The sequence below is a fragment of the Babylonia areolata genome, chromosome 8 (assembly GCF_041734735.1).
Source record: "Babylonia areolata isolate BAREFJ2019XMU chromosome 8, ASM4173473v1, whole genome shotgun sequence".
Classification (NCBI taxonomy): Eukaryota; Metazoa; Mollusca; class Gastropoda; order Neogastropoda; family Buccinidae; genus Babylonia; species Babylonia areolata.
This window is the reverse complement of record NC_134883.1, coordinates 43879174-43901437: the sequence shown is the minus strand read 5'-3', so window position 1 is coordinate 43901437 and position 22264 is coordinate 43879174. Positions and strand designations below refer to the sequence as shown.

At 39.8% G+C, this 22264-nt stretch overlaps 2 protein-coding genes across 4 annotated transcripts in view; one reads left to right on the top strand and one right to left on the bottom strand.

The window, feature by feature from the left end:
- Positions 1-490: 490 nt before the first annotated feature.
- On the bottom strand, positions 491-15362 carry LOC143285195 (nitrilase and fragile histidine triad fusion protein NitFhit-like). 3 transcript variants are annotated; one of them, XM_076592432.1, is made up of 10 exons: positions 15323-15362; positions 13701-13990; positions 12705-12860; positions 11160-11366; positions 9639-9851; positions 8998-9166; positions 7463-7582; positions 5023-5198; positions 3122-3190; positions 491-2710 (listed from the first exon to the last, which is right to left on the bottom strand). In XM_076592432.1, exons 2-10 carry the CDS (start codon positions 13953-13955, stop codon positions 2600-2602), a joined length of 1476 nt encoding a protein of 491 aa, XP_076448547.1. In that variant the 5' UTR covers positions 13956-13990; positions 15323-15362; the 3' UTR covers positions 491-2599. The 3 variants fall into 3 exon arrangements, with proteins under 3 accessions (XP_076448547.1, XP_076448546.1, XP_076448548.1); XM_076592431.1 differs by having other exon boundaries at positions 15303-15352; XM_076592433.1 differs by lacking the exon at positions 15323-15362 and adding an exon at positions 14682-14946.
- Positions 15363-16410: 1048 nt separating this feature from the next.
- LOC143285194 (DNA/RNA-binding protein KIN17-like) overlaps positions 16411-22264 on the top strand; it is a 15412-nt gene continuing 9558 nt past the window's right edge. Inside the window, exons 1-6 of the mRNA XM_076592430.1 lie at positions 16411-16594; positions 17378-17472; positions 17900-18066; positions 19368-19601; positions 20293-20338; positions 21047-21272. Coding sequence (XP_076448545.1) covers positions 16475-16594; positions 17378-17472; positions 17900-18066; positions 19368-19601; positions 20293-20338; positions 21047-21272 — 888 coding nt within the window. The 5' untranslated portion in view covers positions 16411-16474. The remainder of the gene's footprint in view (positions 16595-17377; positions 17473-17899; positions 18067-19367; positions 19602-20292; positions 20339-21046; positions 21273-22264) is intronic.

Genomic DNA, 22264 nt, shown 5'->3' with positions numbered 1-22264 from the left:
CATGTTCTTCACTTTGGCAAGACAACACAGTTTCCTCCTCCATATCCCCAACATTTACATCCCAAGTCCCTCAGCAGTCCACACCCCCCCCCCCCCCCACCCCCCAACGCCCCACCCCCCCCTCTCACTCACTCCACCCCTCTCTCTTGAACAAAAAAAGTGACATTAAAAAAAAGAAAAAGGAACTTGTACATACAGTTTGAAAACAACATTTCTGAGACAGAATGGTGATGCATGATAATAAATACTACACAATAATGATCAGGATTTCAAGCTGTTTGAAATTATGCATCTTAATTTATTTCACCAGAGTCCTCAAACAAATATCCTTGGGGTTAAAAACTAAGCGAATAAACCACCCATTTATAAGTTCAGCACTACAGTCTCTCATCCAGTATGTATGACTGTTATCTGAGAAAATACAACCAAAACAAAAACCCAAACAACAGCAAAATGCTTGATCTGTTGAATACAAGTAAAAAAAATTTTTTTAAAAGTTATATGAAAAAAATTTTCAACAAGAGAATCTTATTCCAACAAAACTTCTCAAATGCAATAAAACTCAGGTAAGCATGTAAACTGTATAAATACTATTAATGTAAACAAAGAAAAACCAAAACAAACTAAGCCACTTTTTTGTAAATTTGTTGACTGAGCAATAATACTTCTAGAGTAAACAGCAATGCTATTTTCATCCTCTGCCCACCCCTGATTCCAAGATTCTGAGGTCATACAACTTTTTTTTTTTCTTTTTTTTTTTCTTGCTGCCCCATCATCCGCACCGTTTCAGTGGCATTACTCCCACACCGCTCATTTAGATTCCCCCATACACAGCCACACCCAGGTTTGTTCGTCACAGTTCCAGCGTCTACAGTCTGCAGGGAACCATCGATGTTAGGTTGCCAGGAGGCCACACACCGGAGGAGACCCTGCACTGCTGCTGAGTCACTTCGGTGGTGTTCAGTGGTGCTGTTCTGATTTAACGTACTTTGGACACCACCTACTAAGCCCCCTACTAACAACAATAATGGCTTAGTCGCGGAGCTAGACTGAGTGAGCGTCCCTACCAGAATGGAGTCCGCCACCACATCCCTAAAACAACAGCCTCCCATGAATCTGCTGACACTGAAGACATTGACAGGACTCACCCCAAGCACGGAAGTGGAGGGGTATCGAAACTGAGGTCACCATGAGAGCAGGGCATGAAAGGCCACAGACTTTGAGACTTTTTTGTTTATATTGATGATGATGGAGGAGGAGGATGACGATGACAATGTTGCTATAGAGGACCATTTTCGTTTGGGACTGCATGACAAGGCAGTACACTACGCTTCCTGTTATAATGATATCCCGGTGTTAACCAGGCCCAAAAGATACAGACACTTGCAGTGTTGGTCAGATAATTAGAGCAACACACCCAAAGACACATCCTTGAAGTGGATGACACTCGACTGTGTGGTCCCAGTCTCCCCATTTAAGCCCACAGCACACCCAACTCTGGGTAGGAGCCGGCCACGGGCCGAAAAACACACAACAAATGTTCACAAAAGGGTGATGGCCCTGATGATATTCAGGTGCTTTCAGAAACAACTGCAGCATGTTTCAAATTCTTGATTACCGTAATACAGAGGGAATCTGAGAAGGGAAACTTGCCAGAAACGGGCTTTCTGCTAACTTTGATGGATTGCTTTCAGTTACAGATCCATCTCCAACACTCAAGGTAATCAATACTTAATCTCTTGCCATGCTATTTGCTGAAACTGAAACCGTTCTGCTGGCAAAAGTGTGCATTTCCTACTGACAGTCTGGCATTGACACTTGTAAATTAAATGCATGCTCTCAAGAAAAATCGTAAAACATGGAAGAAAATGCAGACATATAAAGCGCTTAAACAATGACTTTGTGTGCAAGTCTGGAATTCTGGTTAACAATTCCTTCAGTCTGTGTAAAGTGTTTGCTTTTCAAACAGAAGCAAGGGCCTAACTGCTTACCTTACAATATCTCACCACTGCAGTAGAACACAAATGTAAGGTCATTCATTTTCTCGGTCTCTGCTGTACTGTGTCTGCCTTACAACTTGAAGTGTACACATACCAATCTTTGCTACAGAACTCTTGAAAAAAGTGCTCAAAGACCAGAATGGGAGGCGGGGGTGGAGGGGGGGGGTACTGTTTTGGGTTCTAACGCTCAGGAATCCATCATACAATTTCCTGCTTTATGCATTGCTTGTCACTGAAATCAAATTCATGACTGAGGCTAACACAAGAGAGCAGAACGAGTAAACATAAGAGCCAAAAATATCAATCTATATCCATCCAAGCATATTTCAAATTGTTACATGCTCAGTAAGGAAATATCTTTTCTTTTCTGAAACAATCTTTTTTTTTCAGAAACAACAGGACTGTGTGTACGTACCAACTACAATACCAGTTATTGATCTGCAGGTCTTCCCCCTTGTTCTTTGTGTGTGTGTGTGTGTGTGTGTGTGTGCGTTGTGGTGGTGGTGGTGGTTGTTTGTTTGTTTTTTGTCGTTGTTTGTTTCTTGTTGTTGTCTCACCACAGGAAAAAAAAAAAAAAAGCGAGACAACTGCAACATTTCTCATGACGATTCCTTCATTGCCGTTCTCATCATCGCAGCCTCTTCTGCCATCTCCTCCTTTGTGCGCAGGCCTGGAGAGTTGGCCGACAGATCCCTGTCGTGTTTCTGTAGCTGCACATGCAAAGAAAACATACATCCACGCTAATACATTTCATAGCATGGCTATATGCCAATACACAGGCAAATAATGTACTGTTTGTAGGTGGTACCAATGCACCTCAAACACACACAAAAAATGTACAAAAAAAAGAAGGAAAAAGACCAAACTCATGCATACCATGCAAATGCACACATATGCATAATTATTGTCATGGAAAGATAGATTTGGCAAAGATATATGAACCATTAACTACCACACACAATATATATAGAGAGAGATAGATAGATAAACCACTCTTTTCAATATCATCTGATTTGTGGACAAAGAACGTTATACAAAAAAATGAAAAGGAATTAAGAAGAATGAGACTATAGAATTTGCCTACTAGAGTTCAAACATTCTGAAAAATGGTAACTCCTTACCTCATAATATATGTCATCATTTTGTTCCAAATCACCAGGCGTCCTTGGCAATACATGAACATGGACATGCTGAAATCATAAGTCAACATGAAAGTCAGCAAGACAAAATGTACTGTATTACTTTTTTTTCGTCACAACAGATTTCTCTTTGTCAAATTCAGGCTACTCTCCCCTTGACAGCACATCATGACAGTACAGTGCCACCTTTATAAACTTTTTTTTTTTTCTGCCGGCAAACGTTTATGTTTTTTCTATCAAAGTGGATTTTTCAAAAGAACTTTGCTGGGGACAACCCTTATGTTGCCATCAGTTCTTTTACATTCACTACTCGCATGCTACACATGGGAGCTCAGTTTATCGTCTCATCCGAATGACTAGCATCCAGACCACCACTCAAGGTCTCGTGGAGGTAAAGAAAATACTTGCAGAGAGTGGGATTTGATTCCGTGCGCTCAGATTCTCTCACTTCCTTGGCGGACTCGTTACCACTTGGCTATCACACCACCAAGAGCAGTAATGTACCTTTTAGGTCTGATAAAAGCACCACATTGTCGTTTTGTGTTGAGAAAAATTCACTTCAGCACTGTGACCATCACCTGTTCATAGTTATTTACTATGAATCATGTGGCATAAAACTTGTCCAGTTTATTTCATAAAAAAATGACCCCAAAAATTTCAAATAAACTGAAAAATAAATAAATAAAATAAAGTAGCCTTTTTCTCAAACCAACATAAATGCTAATGTAAAAACCAAACAAAAATAAATATACCACTGCTTAAAGGGGACATGAAGTGAAACAGCATCTCATGCTCTAAAAAACATGGCAAATGGGTAAATAATGAAAGCAATTATAATGAATCAAACTATCAGCCTGGCACAACAGTCGTTGGTACACTTTGGCCTTCCAGGCAACTAGAGATGCCAACCCCTGTCAAATATTTGTAGGAACAATAAAAAAAAAAAATTGGTAAAAACATTTTGAATTTGGTAGGAACACTCAGACTCCGAGCCACATCAGCAAACATACATTTGCAAGGCATACAAATACTTAGGCCTACCTGCAACACGATGTAACTGCTACGATTAAGCTGACTGGTCCACTCAATGTTGTTTCAATGTAAACACGCACACAATTACCTAAGCATCATCATGTGAGACCAAGGTTAGTAGTGACTGCCCTGGCCTTGTGATCGATAGGTTTAGAGCACCTGGGTAATGTTACAACAGGAAAGCATGTGACCGCGCTATGTAGTCGATAATGAACACATTGGAACAATTCTGACGTTGGTACAACGTCAGAATGAACTGCGACTGAGCGTAACAAAATACAGCGAAATGGTAACAACTGGCATCTCTGAGCCCTGGACACGATGGATATGAATTCACTGCCCCAACAGCCATAATGGCGATGGAACCGTAAACGTAACTCCACTTTGGGGGTATAAGAAGGGGTGTCGGAGAAGGGGTGGCACTACTGCCAAAAAAATTCAGCATGATACATACGACCAGTGCAATAGCCGAGTGGTTAAAGCGTTGGACTTTCAATCTGAGGGTCCCAGATTCGAATCTCCGGTAACAGCGCCTGGTGGGTAAAGGATGGGAATTTTTCCGATGTCCCAGGTCAAAATATGTGCAGACATGCTTTTGCCTGAACCCCCTTCATATGTATACACAAGCAGAAGATCAAATACGTGCGTTAAAGATCCTGTTATCCATGTCAGTGTTCAGTGGGTTATGGAAACAAGAACATACCAAGCATGCACACCCCTGGAAACGGGGGTATGGCTGCCTACATGGCAGGGTAAAAACAGTCATACACGTAAAAGCCTACTCATGTACATACGACTGAACGTGGGAGTTGCAGCCTACAAACAATGAAGAAGAAGAAGAAGATGCACACCTTGACAGTCTGGCCCGCATCTGGCCCATCCTGCACGGCCACAGTGACGGAGGAAGCGTGGAACTTGCTCTGAGCCACGTCGGACACCCGCTGCACGAGGGTGAAGAGATCGGACACCTCCGCCTGAGTCAGGTCACTCAAACGCTTAGCAGGGCGTGTGGAGGCCACCAGCATGTCTGCCGCCTGTCAAGGTCATCTTTTTTTTCCCCGTTTTGTTCTTTTACCTCATTTAAAACAAAATTCAATACAGACTACATAATATGTTATTACATTCAAGAGGAGAAAAATCAATACAGATTACATATGTTATTGTATCCAAGAAGAGAAATTGATCTGAAGCGCAAAGCATGTGACCAATACATGAGAACCACAGTCATTCAGTATGTGTTTGTTGTTGTTTTTTACACTACTAAAAAAAAGGAATGGAAGTGTTTAAATATTAAAGTAAGCCACACATACAATAATCACAGTAAAACCACATGGAATGATTACAGTCAAAACCATACGTACAATAATCACAGTCATGCACATGCAATAATCACAGTTCTATATATACAATATCACAGTAAACATACTTAACTCTTTCACCGCCATAGGCGACTTCAGCTGACAAGACAGTGCACCGCCATAGGCGACTTCAGCTGACAAGACAGTGCACCGCCATAGGCGACTTCAGCTGACAAGACAGTGCACCGCCATAGGTGACTTCAGCTGACAAGACAGTGCACCGCCATAGGCGACTTCAGCTGACAAGACAGTGCACCGCCATAGGTGACTTCAGCTGACAAGACAGTGCACCGCCATAGGTGACTTCAGCTGACAAGACAGTGCACCGCCATAGGTGACTTCAGCTGACAAGACAGTGCACCGCCATAGGTGACTTCAGCTGACAAGACAGTGCACCGCCATAGGCGACTTCAGCTGACAAGACAGTGCACCGCCATAGGCGACTTCAGCTGACAAGACAGTGCACCGCCATAGGCGACTTCAGCTGACAAGACAGTGCACCGCCATAGGCGACTTCAGCTGACAAGACAGTGCACCGCCATAGGCAGCTTCTGTCGACACTGAGGGGTCATGTTGACAAGATCATTTTTCATACTGTAACAAAGCTTGACGGCTGCAGCCAGTTTCCCACCAGAAGAACCATGACTAACCTTTGCCACCTGTTGGAGTTTGAAGTGAACAAAGTCCATTGTGCTGTTTTGACATGAACCGAAGTCTGTGGCTGAGAGCATCCTTTCTGAAATATTTGGAGCAGGGGAGCGTATTTCACACAGAAACCTGGTGGTGATAAGAGTTAAACTGAAGTAAACCGGACATACAATAATCAGAAAAGATAGGTGTATATCACCACACTGTAACTGAACATAGACATATGATAACATTATGCTATCCAACAGAAAAAACAAAAAACAACCACCACAATGACTTGCCTCTGGTGAAGCGCCACATAAGAATGATGTGTTCACAGCAATATTGATGACTACAGAGATATGTTTCCAAACTGTCATGAACAGTTTCAGTTTCTCAAGGAGGCGTCACTGCGATCGGACCAATCACTAATTATACACTACACCACATCTGCCAGGCAGATGCCTGACCAGCAGCATAACCCAACATACTTAGTCGAGGCCTTGAGTGCATGCTTGTATTTGTGTACCTATCAGAGTGGATTTTTCTACAGAGACAATAAATACATGGGAAGGAGATTTGTGACTAACATATTCCAACAAGTCATAATCTAATTAAAAAAAAATTTTTTTAATTCCATGGCAAACAGATTTATGAATAATGCATTTTATCTTTTTTCTGTAACTAGTTGATAAAATCCATATCTTCCTAAGCAAAACTATTGTGAAGATTCAAGTATTATAATTATGATATATAAACAGAAATTACCTGTCATTAATACAGGAAAGTTCTACAGACTACTACTTAGCAATCTGAAAAAAAAAAAAAAAAAAAAAAAGACACCCTGTCAAAAAACACCTGCAAAAAAACAAAAGATACCTAAAAAAAAAAAAAAAAAAAAAAAAAATACTTTGTCAAAACAAAATGCTCATGTCTTCATGATAAAAAATAAAAATTTAAAAAAAAGAGAATATAACTCAAGATGAAAATTAGTCAAAACAAACACAAATGGAGCTTTTGACGAGTCTTAGACTTACGTAGCAGCTGAAAGGGTGATTTGTTAACTTGATCTTGTGTAACTCCACTATATTGTTCAGCACAGTATTTCACCTTCATATACATCTTACATCTACGGAAGAGCAGAGAATACACTGATAAATTTAACTCTCACGGTACTATCTTTCTATCTTCAAAAACTGTTTCCAGGAGTAAATCGTACAATTAAAACAAACATTACACAGACAACAAATTCTCACACACACACACACACACACACACACACACACACTGATAAAGCCAAGGATACGTCCTGGTAGAACTGGTTTAATGTTGACAAAAGCAAAAGAAAGAGCCGAGCGAGCAAACACACAGGTCGACTCCAGGTTTATATGGCCAAACTGGTATTCTTCTTGTTCATCAAGTCCGTCTGGAAAAGAAACAAAAAGAAAACACACACACTGAACAATGCTGTTGAATCAAGTATTTCTCGTAAACGAATCCTTCAGAAAGCAATAGTTACAGCAACAATGTTCACAACTTGTTTTTTTTGCAAAAGAACGTTTTGGAGAGTTAAATTAGTTCTAGCCATGGACAAATGGAGCCCAAAAAAATAAAAAACAAAAAAGAGAAAAGAAACAATGAAAGTTCAAACAGTTTTGAAAATCCAGACCAGACTAAATACAAACACAAACATACATGCATCCTCGCTTCAGTTTCAATTTCTCAAGGGGGCGTCACTGTGTTTGGACAAACCCATATACGCTACACCACGAAGCAGACACCTGACCAGCAGCATAACCCAATGTGCTTTGTCAGGCCTTTAGTGCATGCATATATATACCTATCAGAGTGGATTTTTTCAACATAACTTTGCCAGAGGACAGCACTTATGTTGCCATGGGTTCTATTTTTAGTGTAACTAAGTGCTTGCACGCTTATAGTTGACTTCATCAAGTTTTTGCGCCTTTTACATATTAGTAGTAGTAGTAGTAGTTCTTTTTTTTTTCCCCTTAAGACCTGACTAAGCGCGTTGGGTTACGCTGCTGGTCAGGCCTCTGCTTGGCAGATGTGGTGTAGCGTATATGGACTTGTCCGAATGCAGTGAAGCCTCCTTGAGCAACTGAAACTGAAACTAAGTGCTTGCTGCACACAGGACCTTGGTTTATCATTTCATCCAAATGACTAGACGTTCAGTTTGATTTTCCAGTCAAACTTTTTGGACAGGGATCGACTGGGATTCAAACTCGGACCATCACAGACACTGTTCTGACAGATAAACGTTTTAACCGTTCAGCCACCTTCCTACTTGGCTTCAAATTAGAATGGTTCACAGAACTGCAAAAACAAAAATAATGTTTAATGAATATAGACGGGCGCATTAGCCGAGTGGTTAAAGCGCTGGACTGTCAATTTGAGGGTCCCGGGTTCGAATCATGGTGACGGCACCTGGTGGGTAAAGGGTGGAGATTTTTACGATCTCCCAGGTCAACATATGTGCAGACCTGCTAGAGCCTCAACCCCCTTCGTGTGTATATGCAAGCAGAAGATCAAATATGCATGTTAAAGATCCTGTAATCCATGTCAGCATTCGGTTGGTTATGGAAACAAGAACATACCCAGCATGCACACCCCCGAAAACAGAGTATGGCTGCCTACATGGTGGGGTAAAAACGGTCATGCACGTAAAAGCCCACTCGTGTGCATACGAGTGAACGCAGAAGAAGAAGTTTAATGAATATGAATTCACACGAATCCAATAAGTGCTCTTTTTCAACTTTGTTGAATCGTTTCCAACTTTCAGACACCTCCTTAAGACTGAAACTGAAACACAACAACTCTCACCTGCACTGCACCTGAGTGGAAAGACCTGAGGGTAGAGATCATGGCGTCGGTGAGTCTGCACCGGCATTTCCTGACGAACCTTCAGCAGGTAGTTCAGATCTATCTCTCCCACAGCCAGGTCAGTCCCCTCCCTGCACTGTGCCACAACCGTCCCCCAGGGGTCCACTATCTGCACGGAAAACGCGGCAGGTAAAGTCACAGAGATCTAAGGGTCTCGAGTTTGAATCTGGGTAACAGAGCCTGGTGAGTAAAGGGTGGAGATTTTTCCGATCTCCCAGGTCAGTCTATGTGCAGAGCTGTTAGTGCCTGAACCCCCTTTGTGTGTATATGCACACAGAAGATTTGTGTGTACATGTACACAGAAGATGTGTAAATGCACACAGAAGATTTGTGTGTATATGCACACAGAAGATCAAATACGCACGTTAATCACAAACACACACACAATCAATGACATAAGCACTTGTATAAAACAGAAATCACCAACTTACACACACACACACACACACACACACACACACACACACACACACACACACAAAGCCATAAACGCTTGTCTCAAAACAGACATCATAATCTATGATCTAGATCTGGCTCATTCGCACAGTATTACTACTACTAAATACTACTAAAGTCTTTACCATGGCATGTCCGTAAGATGTGCGCTTGGCGTTGTGTTTTCCTGTCTGGGCAGCTGCCACAACGTAGCACTGGTTTTCAATGGCACGCGCACGTAGCAACACTTCCCAGTGTGCCATGCCAGTGGTCAGTGTGAACGCTGATGGGAAGGTCAAAATGTCGGCTCCTTGCTGTGTCAGCGCTATAGATAGCTCTGGGAAGCGGACGTCATAGCACTGATCACTTATTAAAGAAGTTTTAATTCAGTATCAGGCCTCAGAGAACTAGAAATACAAAAATCTTCTTGGGCCCACAGCTGACACACCAAGATACTAAACAATTGAATAAAGAAACAAACTTATAATGACAAAAACAAACAACAGGGTAATACCTCAAAAAACAAAGAGAAAGAAGCTTCTTCTTCTTCTTCTTCTGCATTCGTGGGCTGCAACTCCCACGTTCACTCGTATGTACACAAGTGGGCTTTTACATGTATGACCGTTTTTACCCCACCGTGTAGGCAACCATACTCCATTTTCAGGGGTGTTCATGCTGGGTATGTTCTTGTTTCCATAACCCACCGAACGCTGACATGGATTACAGGATCTTTAACGTGCGTATTTGATCTTCTGCTTGCATATACACACAAAGGGGGTTCAGGCACTAGCAGGTCTGCACATATGTTGACCTGGGAGATGGGAAAAATCTCTTCCCTTTACCCACCAGGCGCCGTCATCATGATTCGAACCAGGGACCCTCAGATTGAAAGTCCAACGGTTTAACCACTTGGGTATTGCAACCGTCTAGAGAAAGAAGCAATTCTGATCGCTTGTTAAAGAAGCAGCTTGATTAATTCAATATCAGGCCTGACAGTACTAGAAATGCAAAAACTCTTCTTGTGTCAACGGCTCACACTAAAATGCAAAACAAATGAATAAAAAAAAAAAAAAGTTATGAAATGACAAAAACGAACAACGGGGTACAGCTCGCAAAACAAAGAGAAAGAAGCATTTCTCTCAAGGCCAAGCAAGCGACTTGATCACACATTTCTTTATTTCCTTGCTAAAGTGCAATTTATCGTTCTGTGAAAGCACGCATCAACCCTGCTCACGAAAGGCCAGCAAGTGTTTGGTTGAATGTCTGTGCAGGGTAATGCAGGTAAGTTTCTTGTTTTAGTGTTTTAATGCATATTTTAATCACCAGTTTTTACATGTTTATAATGACCACCAAAAGAAAGGGTTTTTTTTTTCCCTGGAAAGGCACTCTAACAATTCATTAGCAGTAGTAGTAGTAGCATTCTTATTCTTACCATTCTTATCCTTCCTCTTATCTTCATCAGCATTATTATGATCATCATAATTATCATAATCATTATATCAGTAGTATAAGTAGGAGTAGCAGTAGAAGTAGTAGTAGTAGTAGTCGTAGCAGTAGTTGTAGTAGTAGTAGTATTGTTGTTATTACCATGAGCGGGTACCAAGCTCTTACACGATACAAATGAAAAACGGAAGAGAAAACACTGACTTTTAAAAAAAAAAGGATACGGTGGACAAAGCCACCTTCCCAACGGGCGTTTCGACTGGAGTCACAATGCTTTTCCCCGGAACAGTGTAGTCGCTCTCACACAGCCGCAGCCGACCTTGCAGGTCAAGGTCAAAGAGGTGGGATTTGTCGTAGGTGGCTACGATGTTTCCCTGGCTGTCAATGACCAGGTGTGTGTTGTGAACTCTGTTGCTGCTATTTTCCGCATCCTGGTGAGACAAACTGATTGGCTGTTTGCTGCGTTTCAATTCTGTTTTGCCGCCACATTGTAAAATGACAGCATTGACTAAACAGTTCCAGTAAAAGTAGTAGTTGTTGTGGTTGCAGCATCAGCAGCAGTCATAGCTAAAAGTGGAAACCATAGTAACAGCAGAAGCAGTTTATGACATGCAAGAAACCGGTGCTGTTTTACCTGTTCTAGTGAGATAAGGTTTCCAAGACACAAGAAATTATTTTGCATTGTCAGAAAATGTTGTTAATCATCTCAGTCTCGGCAAAGTGCGTCAAACAAAGTAAGGTTGAATAAATAGGGAAAAGGGTAAAAAAATAAAATAAAATAAAATAAAATAAAAAGATAAAAAACGAACACATCATAAGCTAAATCTGTGACTGTCCCTTTTCAATTCATAAACTTGATCATTCATTTATAAACCTTACTGCTTGTGCCTCCAGTATATCCAGCTTAACACTGTCACTAAACATTAAGAAAAGGATTTTTCTTAATGTCCAGCAGAACAATTCTAGGACATTAACCACCACATTTGGCATTCCTAATTAGTTCATAATTCAATACATAAATGAAAGAAGCCTGTCAAATTCAGGCACTCACTGTCAGATCTACAGCTTATGTTGAAGGACTTGATCTATACAAAAGAAAGCAAGCACAATAAATACTATGTATATCAAACAAGCCCTGCACACACACACACACACACAAACACACACACACACACACACACACACACACACAAACACACACACACACACACACACACACACACACCTCTGTATAAATGCTCACTGGGCACAGCAATGTGATGAAAACAAGATGTGTTGAGGCGCAGTTTCCTTCCACAGCATCACTGAGTATTCAGTGAGACATTACCAAATTCTATCCACAATGGAGAAATGACATGCAGCTTATAACAACAGTTGCAGTAACTGTATTCATTCTCTATGTGTAAGCATGTGTGTGTGTGAGTCTGAGTGTGTGTGTGTGTGTGTGTGAGTATGAGTGAGCATGTGTGAGTGAGTGAGTGAGTGTGTGTGTGTGTGTATGTGTGTGTGTATGTGTGTGTGTGTGTGTGTGTGTGTGTGTGTGTGTGTGTGTGTGTGTGGAAGTGAGCATGAGTAAGAATGTGTGTGTGTGTGTAATCACTGTGTATAACAGTATCATGTTCATATACATAACACAAAACATGCAAGCAAGTTTGTAAATGTCTTCATGCAAGCAAGCAAGTTTGTAAGTGTCTTCATGCATACAAATATGTGTATAGTAGGGAAAAATACTCTTTACTGGTTTCTTTATTTGAGTTTATACTGCATACCTTTTGATGAAAACCACCCACGGACAGCCAAAGCTGATTCTGACGAGCGACATCACGGTATCGAGACACAAGATCACCATCAAGAGACTCTGCCATTGCCACAGACTTTTCTTTTGAGTCTGCAATATAGTCGCACGCCTCTGGCAGAAACACCATCTGGACAAAAGCATCACATTGTATTATTTATATCATGTACATTTTATGTATGTATGTATGTATACATGTGAATATGTCAAGAATATCAAGTTCATAATTCATAGAAAATAGTGAAAATGCTTATAAGCATGATTAAGAAACGTGTTATTTCTAATGCTTTACAAGGAAATGCATAATTACTCACATAATTGTGCAAATGAAAATTTTCCAATCACTGGATCAGACTACATTCTCTCTCTCTCTCTCTCTCTCTCTCTCTCTCTCTCTCTCTCTCCTTTAGTTGGTCAGTCACTGTTTGTGGGTACATACTGCCTAAGGCAGGTTTCACAGAATTCTGCTTCGAAGTTTGAGATCTGAAGCTATGCTGCATGCTAAGTTCTGGCAATGATTATATTTTCTATACAATGAAACTTTATACAATAAAGGTACATTGGACATATATTTTGGATGACTTTGACAAGTGATTTAGCTTTTATATCACCCAGGCTCATATATGAACCACATACAGTAAAACTAAAAGAACAGAACCTGGAGAGGGGGGAAGAGGTGGGAGAGTGGTCACGAGTGGCATATGTAATTTCTAACTTTTTCTTTTGTGTAAAGCGCCCTGAGCTCTTAAAAAGAAAGGGCAATATACAAATGTGCAATAGACATCATGTTAAAAAAAAAATATATATATATATATACACACATACATACAAATATACATATATATATATTACATACATACATGTGTGTGTGTGTGTGTGTGTGTGTGTGTGTTTCTTATATAACAAAATATCATCCCTATCTCACAGCAACATCTAATTCATAATCCGTTTCAAAGTCGAACCAGTTTACCTGTACACCTTGCTTCCTTGCTTGTTCAATCAGCGAACGACACACAGCAAAGTTTGCTTCTTTGTCCGCAGTGCTTGTCATCTGGCACACACCCACCAGTGACTTCCCTGAACACTGACCGGCGTGTGCCGACGTCACAGCATCCTTACTAACGTTAGTTGATGCCATTCTCCAGGAAGCACAAAAGTGTATTCTGTCAGCTTTCAGTATCTTTATGGAACGTCCAAAGAACCAAGATACTTTTGGCAGCGACATGCGAAGCGATGCCCACTGAAAAGTGTCACTGTGTCCTGTTAAAAAAATATAAGAAAACATTACACCTGTAACCTGTTCAACCATTTATCTATACTTCAAATGTCGAATAATAAAGAAACACTAAACAAAACAAAAACATGAAACAAAGAATATAGTAAGGATAGAAAAAAAATACCAGAATGACTCAAAACTTATTCTGTTCAATGGATGACATTGTTATTGACACCGTCTTGACATTTATTGCAAATACACGCATGCATGCACACAAACACACGCACAACACACACACATCAAATAATTATTGCTTACAATATTTCACAGACATGAGCTCCATGGAACATTCATGTGCATACACACACACACACACACACACACACACACGCACGTCTGTATATGTGGACAGAACAGGAGCAACAACAACAACAAAGAAACTCCAGTTTTAAGGAGCTATCAAAGCATGCAGCCAGATTACTACATGCTACACCACTTCTACTGAGAAAGAAAAAAAAAAACGTGATGGAAAGGACAGATTCATGAGCCCAAACGTGCCTGCCACTTAGTAACTATGTCAGACTTTAGGGGCCACCTCAATGCTGCAAAAGAAGAGAAGTGGTATGTTGATTGATACACAATGTGAAATGTGCAGTTATGTGACTAAGATGCCATGGCAGTGATGTTTTGACAACAACTTTTAAGATTTAATTAGACAGCAAAAAGTATCCATACCCAGGCCTTTTAACGGGGCCTCAAACGTCGTACAAGTCAAGTCAGTGTTTCAACCATGCGACGAATGTGGAGTGATGGCCTAGGAAGCGAGAGAATCTGAGCGCGCTGGTTCGAATCATGGCTCAGCCGCCGATATTTTCTTCCCCTCCACTAGATCTTGAGTGGTGGTCTGGACGCTAGTCATTCGGATGTGACGATAAACCGGGGTCCCGTGTGCAGCATGCACTTAGCGCACGTAAAAGAATTCACAACAAAGGGGTTATTACTGGCAAAATTCTGTAGAAAAATCCACTTCGATAGGAAAAACAAATAAAACTGCACGCAGGAATAAATACAAAAAATGGGTGACACTGAAGTGTAGCGACGCGCCCTCCCTGGGGAGAGCAGCCCGAATTTCACACATAGAAATCTGTTGTGTTAAAAAGAAATGCAAATACAAATTTTGACACAAATACGATGGGACTGAGGATCTCCACGTCCTTTTGATCAATATATTGACCAGCAGTCTGCTCCGTACTGGACCAGATCTCACTGAGCTTCTGTAATGTATTTCATTATTTGCTTATTTATAGTAGCAAAGACCTGCACACGAGAATTAAAAAAGAAACGGAAACTACCCACCGGTTTCTACTTTCACTTACAGTTACAGAGCTTCCCGTCTGATAAGAGTGAGTGGTGAAGATGTCTCTTTACTACGACATAATACATTAATACACAAACTTACTAAATTTACTAACAATCAGGAGCACACGCACGGACACGTGACGGAGGAAAAAGAGACAGACAGACAGACAGAGACAGAGACACAGAGAGAGAGAGACAGAGATTGTCAAAAAATGTAATTCTTCAGTCTCAAAGAAGCGTCACTTACTGTGTTTGGACAGTTCACACATCAGTGATACGCTACCTAACATCACATCTTCTTGGCCGATGCCTCAGTGACAGCAGCATATATCCACTGATATAAAACAAAACAACAAAAAATCAACAACAACAACAACAATCAAACAAAGGATATCAGTGCAACATAACCCATTGGGCTTGTCAGGTCTTGAGTGCATGTTTATATAGATGCGTGTGCCTGCTCAGAGTATCAGAGTGTATTTCTCCTGCAGAATTTTGCGTAGTTTGTCAAAAGTTTTCATTTACATAGTTATACAGAAATTTGCCAGAGAACAGCACATTTGTTGACACGGATTTCCTTTTCAGAGCGCAAAGCGCGTACTACACACGGGATCTGGGTTTATCGTATCAGTCATCCGAATGACTATAGACGCTCATGCAGTTTTACTCAGTGGTTTTCCTGTCCACCTTAGAGAAAGAACGAGAGCTGCGCGGGGGTTCGAACCCAGACCCTCACGGACACTGTATTGGCAGATAAGTGTCTTAACCTATTCTGTCACCTCGCTCCTTGGTACACAATACAATAAAACAAAGCGCGAGATCATCCAAATTCTGCACTAAGTAGAAACTTGGAATGACCTGAAAAGTAAACTGAAGAACACTCACAATGCAAAAGAAATAAATGATCTGATACAAAATATCATATGATTTTCTCTTTGCTGCTTGTTTTATGTATTTTGTTCTTTTTTTTCTCTTGTTTTATTTTGTTTTATCATTTTTCATTTTATTTTCAATCTGCACTGTAGATAGTACAAATTGAAACATTTATTAGGTTTCCCTCTGTTTGTTGTAATAAGTCATTGTATGAGGGGGGGCTACTCTGATATTGGCCAAGTTCGTTGTACACAGTATTATTGGTTTTTGTTCACGGCAAGATTTGTGTTTTGACAATGGGCAAAGAGAAACCAGGTTTTCTCACACCAAAGGCTATTGCAAACCGCATAAAAGCAAAAGGACTTCAAAAGCTGAGATGGTACTGTCAGATGTGTCAGAAACAATGCCGGGACGAGGTAAAGTTTACATTCATCAGTCTCACCACAGAAACATGTCTGTCAGTATGTCTCCATGTGGACCTATTTTTATTTGTGTGGTTGTGTACATGTGTGTGTGAGTGTGTGTGTGGGAAATATCGATTTTGTTTACATCGACCATCGACGAGGAATAAAGTAATCAATTATGAATTTACTAGGAAGCACGGATCAGAGTTGCGGTAAATGACAGGCGGGTTGGAACTTTGTCGGTTTTATTATTATTATAAATAGGAATAGCGATAGAATAAGTGCTTCTTTCTCTGTGTGTGTGTCTGTGATATATATATATATATATACTTCTTTTTTTTAATGATTAGGTGTGGTGTGCATGCACTTTTCTGTATCTGTCATGGTGTGCATATAATTTAGCCATGTAATGATTATTGTATTATTCTGTATAACGCAACATGCTTTGATAAGTAATGAGTGCATCATAGTACTTTAGTTGTTGTAATGGTAGTATTGTTGTATTTGTAAACTGTAGGGACAAAACCAAGCCGTAAAGCTATTAAACAGTTGTTTGGTCAAGGTTCCACAATTGATTAAATTAATGAAGTTAATTTGCCAAGGTTTTTACTCATCAAACCTTTAGAAAACACTGGAGAATTTTGAGGATTTGTCCATTAGACTTTTTAGCGCGTAACTAGTTGGTGCATGATTTAGTTCTAGTGAGTTCTTTCTTTTTCTTTTCTTCTTTTTCTTTTTTAATAAAGTAATAAACAGACACTGAGAATCATGTCTCTTTTTTTTATCATATGGCAGAATGGATTCAAATGTCACATGATGTCGGAGTCTCACCAGAGACAACTGCTGCTGTTTGCTGAAAACCCTGATGAATATGTTGACACCTTTTCAAAGTAAGTGAGCACCACATCTAGTAGACCTATCTGAACTCTGTGTGTGTGTGTGTGTGTGCATGCGCGAGAATGTGCATCATAGTTATACATGTATGTTCAGGTGCAGTGTTGTCCTCTGGCAAAACTCTGAAAAAAAAATCCACTCTGATAGGTACACAAATATATATATATAATATATATGATATATATATATATATATATATGTGTGTGTGTGTGTGTGTGTGTGCATGCACTCAAGGCCTGACAAGTGTGTTGGGTTATGCTGCTGTCAGGCATCTGCATAGCATATATGGTGTATATATGGATTTGTCCAAATACATTAACACCTCCTTGAGAAACTGAAATTGTGTAAGAATTTTTTTTTTTTTAAATTTAACTAATAGATAATTCCACATAATATATTATGAGAATGCTGTTTGTGTTACAGAGAATTTGAGGAGGGCTACTGTGAACTGCTGAAGCGGAGATTTGGCACAAAAAGGGTTCATGCTAACATTGTGTACCAGGAATATATTGCCCACAAAGACCATGTGCACATGAACTCCACTATGTGGGAAACACTCACCGATTTTGTCAAGTGGCTTGGTCGAGAAGGTACTGATTGGTAGAACTTTATAATACTTTTCTTTACCTTAAAGTGCTATCCATTTTTAGAAACAAAAAACCTCCCTTTATACAAACTTCTTTTCATAATAAAAAGTGTTCATTTAATCTGTTTAAAAGTAACATAGAGAGGCACACACACACACACAAACACACACACACACACACACACACACACACACACACACACACACACACACACACACACACACACACACACACACACACACACACACACACACACACAGTACATAAACTCTTTGCTTGATACTGACATTTTAGGCATTTGTTCTGTACTGTCTGTAGAGCAGCTATAATGCTCACCATTTTTTTGCAAATTTTCATGAAGACATAATTAAGATTCCATGGCTTCGGTTACAAAAAATGAAATAGAAACTTGTACTACAATATAAGTATAACCAGTATACAGCAAAATAGTCTGCATCATTTTGATGCCCTGTATGTGTATGTATATATATATATATATATATATATATATATAATAATATTGCTTTCATCCATACTGGTTTTGCTTTCCTCAACTTGACGAAAATGCAGCTTATTTTGTCAGAACTAAAGGCAAAGAAGTAACAAACCAGTACACAAGTTCTGTTTTAATTGTCAGGCATTTATATATTATATACCTGTACAGTGTAGCAAACCAAGAAATTTCTTATTTGTAATTGTGAAACGGGGAAATCCTCAGTTTGTTTATGTCATTCATTTGAGACTTGCATATGAGTCTTATGACAGAAGCAATGTACACTATCATAATTTTAGCTTTTACTCTCTCTTTTTGTTCTTTTCTTTTTTTTTAACTGTTAAACACCCCGAAAGTCTATTGCATAGCTTTTATGTGTTCATTGAACAGGCAAGTGCAACACAAGCTGAAGGTCTATTGCGTAGCTTTTATGTGTCCATTCAACGAGGCAAGTGCGCAGTGGACTACACAGAAAAGGGCTGGTTCGTGCAGTACATAGATCGTTTGTGTCAGTTCAGCAGGTAAGTGCATGGTGGACTACACAGAAAAGGCTGGTTCGTGTAACACACAGATCGTTTGTATTAGTTCAACAGGTAAGTGCACGGTGGACTACACAGAAAAGAGCTGGTTCGTGCAGTACATAGATCGTTTGTGTCAGTTCAACAGGTAAGTGCACGGTGGACTACACAGAAAAGGCTGGTTCGTGTAATACATAGATCGTTTGTGTTAGTTCAACAGGTAAGTGCACGGTGGACTACACAGACAAGGGCTGGTTCATGCAGTATGTAGATCGTTTGTGTTCATTCAACAGGGAAGTGCACGGTGGACTACACAGAAAAGGGCTGGTTCGTGATGTACATCGACCGTGACCCGGAGACCATCAGGAAGCAAGAGGCAGTCCGCGCCAAGGAGAAGATGGACATGGACGATGAAGAGCGCACTTCGCAGTTCATTCAGAAGCAGATTGAGCGAGCGGCAGAGACTGCAAAACACACACCTGTGGTGGAGTATACTGAGCTTCAGCGACAGGATGACGAGGAGAAAGGTGAGAGGTCAACTGTGGATAAAAGTGAATGGGAGGAGAGGTGGCAGTGATGAGATTTTAAACTTATCTCTGCACTGACAGTTTGCAGGTAACAAATATGCAGCAAGGTTGTAATTGCGTCCACTCTAAATATATTATGTTAATTAATCATATTTGATGTTGAATTGTATATGATATATATTTTGATTATATTATGTGTGTATGCATTAGTCTTCCATTATCTTTGACTGCATGGTTTTTGCTGTGTTATTGTAAACATGCATATTCATGTTTAAACTGGTGACTGTGCAATTGCTGGGTTTTTTGTTGGTTTTTTTGTTTGTTTGTTTGTTTGTTTTGGTTTTGTTTTGGGTTTTTTTGGTAGAATTTTAAATCCCCATATGGAGTGAAAGGTAATGACTGATTGTTATTAATATTATTGTTCATTGCTGATGGTTTCTTCGTAGTAAGATGCTAATTTGGATTTACTTCACTGCAGCATGATTGCAACACAGAACTGCATTTCCCCCTCCAAAATAGTTAACTGATGTAACCAACTGATTATCATGGGGACTCAGCATGTTAGAAATTGAATTGGTGTTAACAGAATTGAGTTCATCTTCCTTTAGATTTGTTGTTGTTGTTGTTTTTGACAAATAGAGTGAAAATATGTGATTTTGTGTGTTTCTTTAGACTGTATTTTGTGTTCCAGTGACATTCACCATGCCTACAGTCAAAAAGGAAGAATCTTCTCTTGCGTAAGTGAAGGTTTACGGGGGGGGGGGGGTTTTCTTATACCTTGACACTTGCCTCGTCTTCTGATGAATGTCAGTGGTGACAGAGGAAGTGGAAACAGCAACATTGTGCCTTATAGGTGTATTTTAACCAGAAGGTAGCCCTCAAAAGTCTGTGTGCCTGCCCTCTGTATTCAGAGCACTGGTCAAATCATCAAGCATTCAGACTTCACGATGATGCACCTCTGAACTTTTACCACGCTTCATTGACAAAAAAAAAAAAAAAAAAAAAAGATAACACAAAGTGAATGGTGTAGTTCTCATTAACAGTGATTGTATGTTATGTATTTACATTTGAATATAAAACTTTGATTTTTAAGGAATTATTTGTCTTTGTCTTGCCTTTGAATTTGAGGATGGTTTGTCCTTCGCATGTTTCCAGCACTGGTGTGATAATGATCCAGCTGGCTTATATTAAGAACTGTAAAAGAAAGTAAAAAACAACAACAGATATTGGTTGCTATTAGTCAGCAAAGCTGGGTTTTGTTACTTGCCGTGGTGTGATATGACTGATATGCATTATGATCAAATACCATTTAATCTGTTCTTGTAAACTGATGATAAGCATGTATTATTTTGACATTTAAAAAACAAAACAAAAAAACCCAACAACTGAATTTATTCTTCTGAAACAGTAATTAATGTCTTTGAATCTTTTTTTTTCCCCACCAGAAAAAATCCCTTTGGTTTCAATCCGTTCAAGAAACCAGCCCCCAAAGATCATAGGGAGTCCTCTACCAGCTCACAGTCTTCAGAAACACCAGTGCCATCCTCCTCCTCCTCCTCTTCTTCTTCAACGTCATCTTCAGATTCGTCCTCCACCTCCAAGCTGGGAAAGAAGTCAGAAAAAGCAGGCGAAAAACGAAAGGCGAAATCTGCCCTGGATGAAATCATGGAAGTGAGTGGGTTTTTTTAATTTTAATCCCTGATTGTTCATCTGCATTTATTGTTCATTCATTCTTACATTTGAGCAAATAGTAAATCGTTTTTTGGGTTTTTTTTTCAGACTTGTTAAAGTGACAGTGTTTGGTTTAACAAAGATGATATATTCACGAGAATTGATTTTACACTTTACAGTGCCAGAATCTCAAGATTGTGCGGACAAATTTATTTTAAGGGTTGATACTTCTGAAGTAAAGAAAGCCAGTGTACTGCACATACCCTGAATTTAAAGAAAAAAGTTATTTTGAATATGTGTAGTGCACACATATTTAATAAACCACATATGTCAGTAATCCCCCAAAAAGTGAAAGCTCTCCATATTGTTCGGTGCAGAATGATGGTTCTGTCAACCCCAAATGTTGTTTTCTGAATAGTGACAATATCTTTGGAAACTGGATCAGAATCTGACTTGTTTTTATGTGTTTGTTGACTCAGCTCAGTTACTCTCTTTGTCTGCTCTAACATATGGGTCTTGGGGTTTGTTTGTTTTGGGGATTTTTTGGGTTTTTTTTTTTTACACAATTTTAACAACCCTGAAGTCTTCCGTGAAATGTACACTGTTGTCAAGCCCCCATTTCATCAATATGTTCAGTCAGAGTCCAGTCTGCTAGCCCTGCTTTCAGTCCTAACCCCCATCTTGCTTTTCAAGTTCGAAAAGATTGGAAGGCGATGATCATTTCACTTTTCTGATTTCTCTATTTTTGCACCATGAATTTATCCTCAACTCAGATGTTGATCTGTTTTTTCATGCCCTACGTGCGAATTGTGATCGTATTCACTGTAAAATTGGTGTCATATTTGATTTGGTTTCAATTCGATACGATAGTGAACATGAACCATGTCAAATCAAACAGTGGAAAGACTGGCGCATTCTAGTGTTGATGGTCGTTTGGTTGTGTGCGTTAATTGTGAGTAATCGTCTTGCTGTATATTGAGTTTATTGTGACA

Excerpts from the sequence above, each read along its gene's own strand:
- LOC143285195 (XM_076592432.1), bottom strand. The coding sequence starts at position 13,955 with ATGTCGCTGCCAAAAGTATCTTGGTTCTTTGGACGTTCCATAAAGATA. Across the intron at positions 7,583-8,997 it reads TCCACTCAGGTGCAGTGCAG|ACGGACTTGATGAACAAGAA; the intron begins GTGAGAGTTGTT and ends TTTCTTTTCCAG. Across the intron at positions 2,711-3,121 it reads ATGATGACATATATTATGAG|CTACAGAAACACGACAGGGA; the intron begins GTAAGGAGTTAC and ends TTGCATGTGCAG.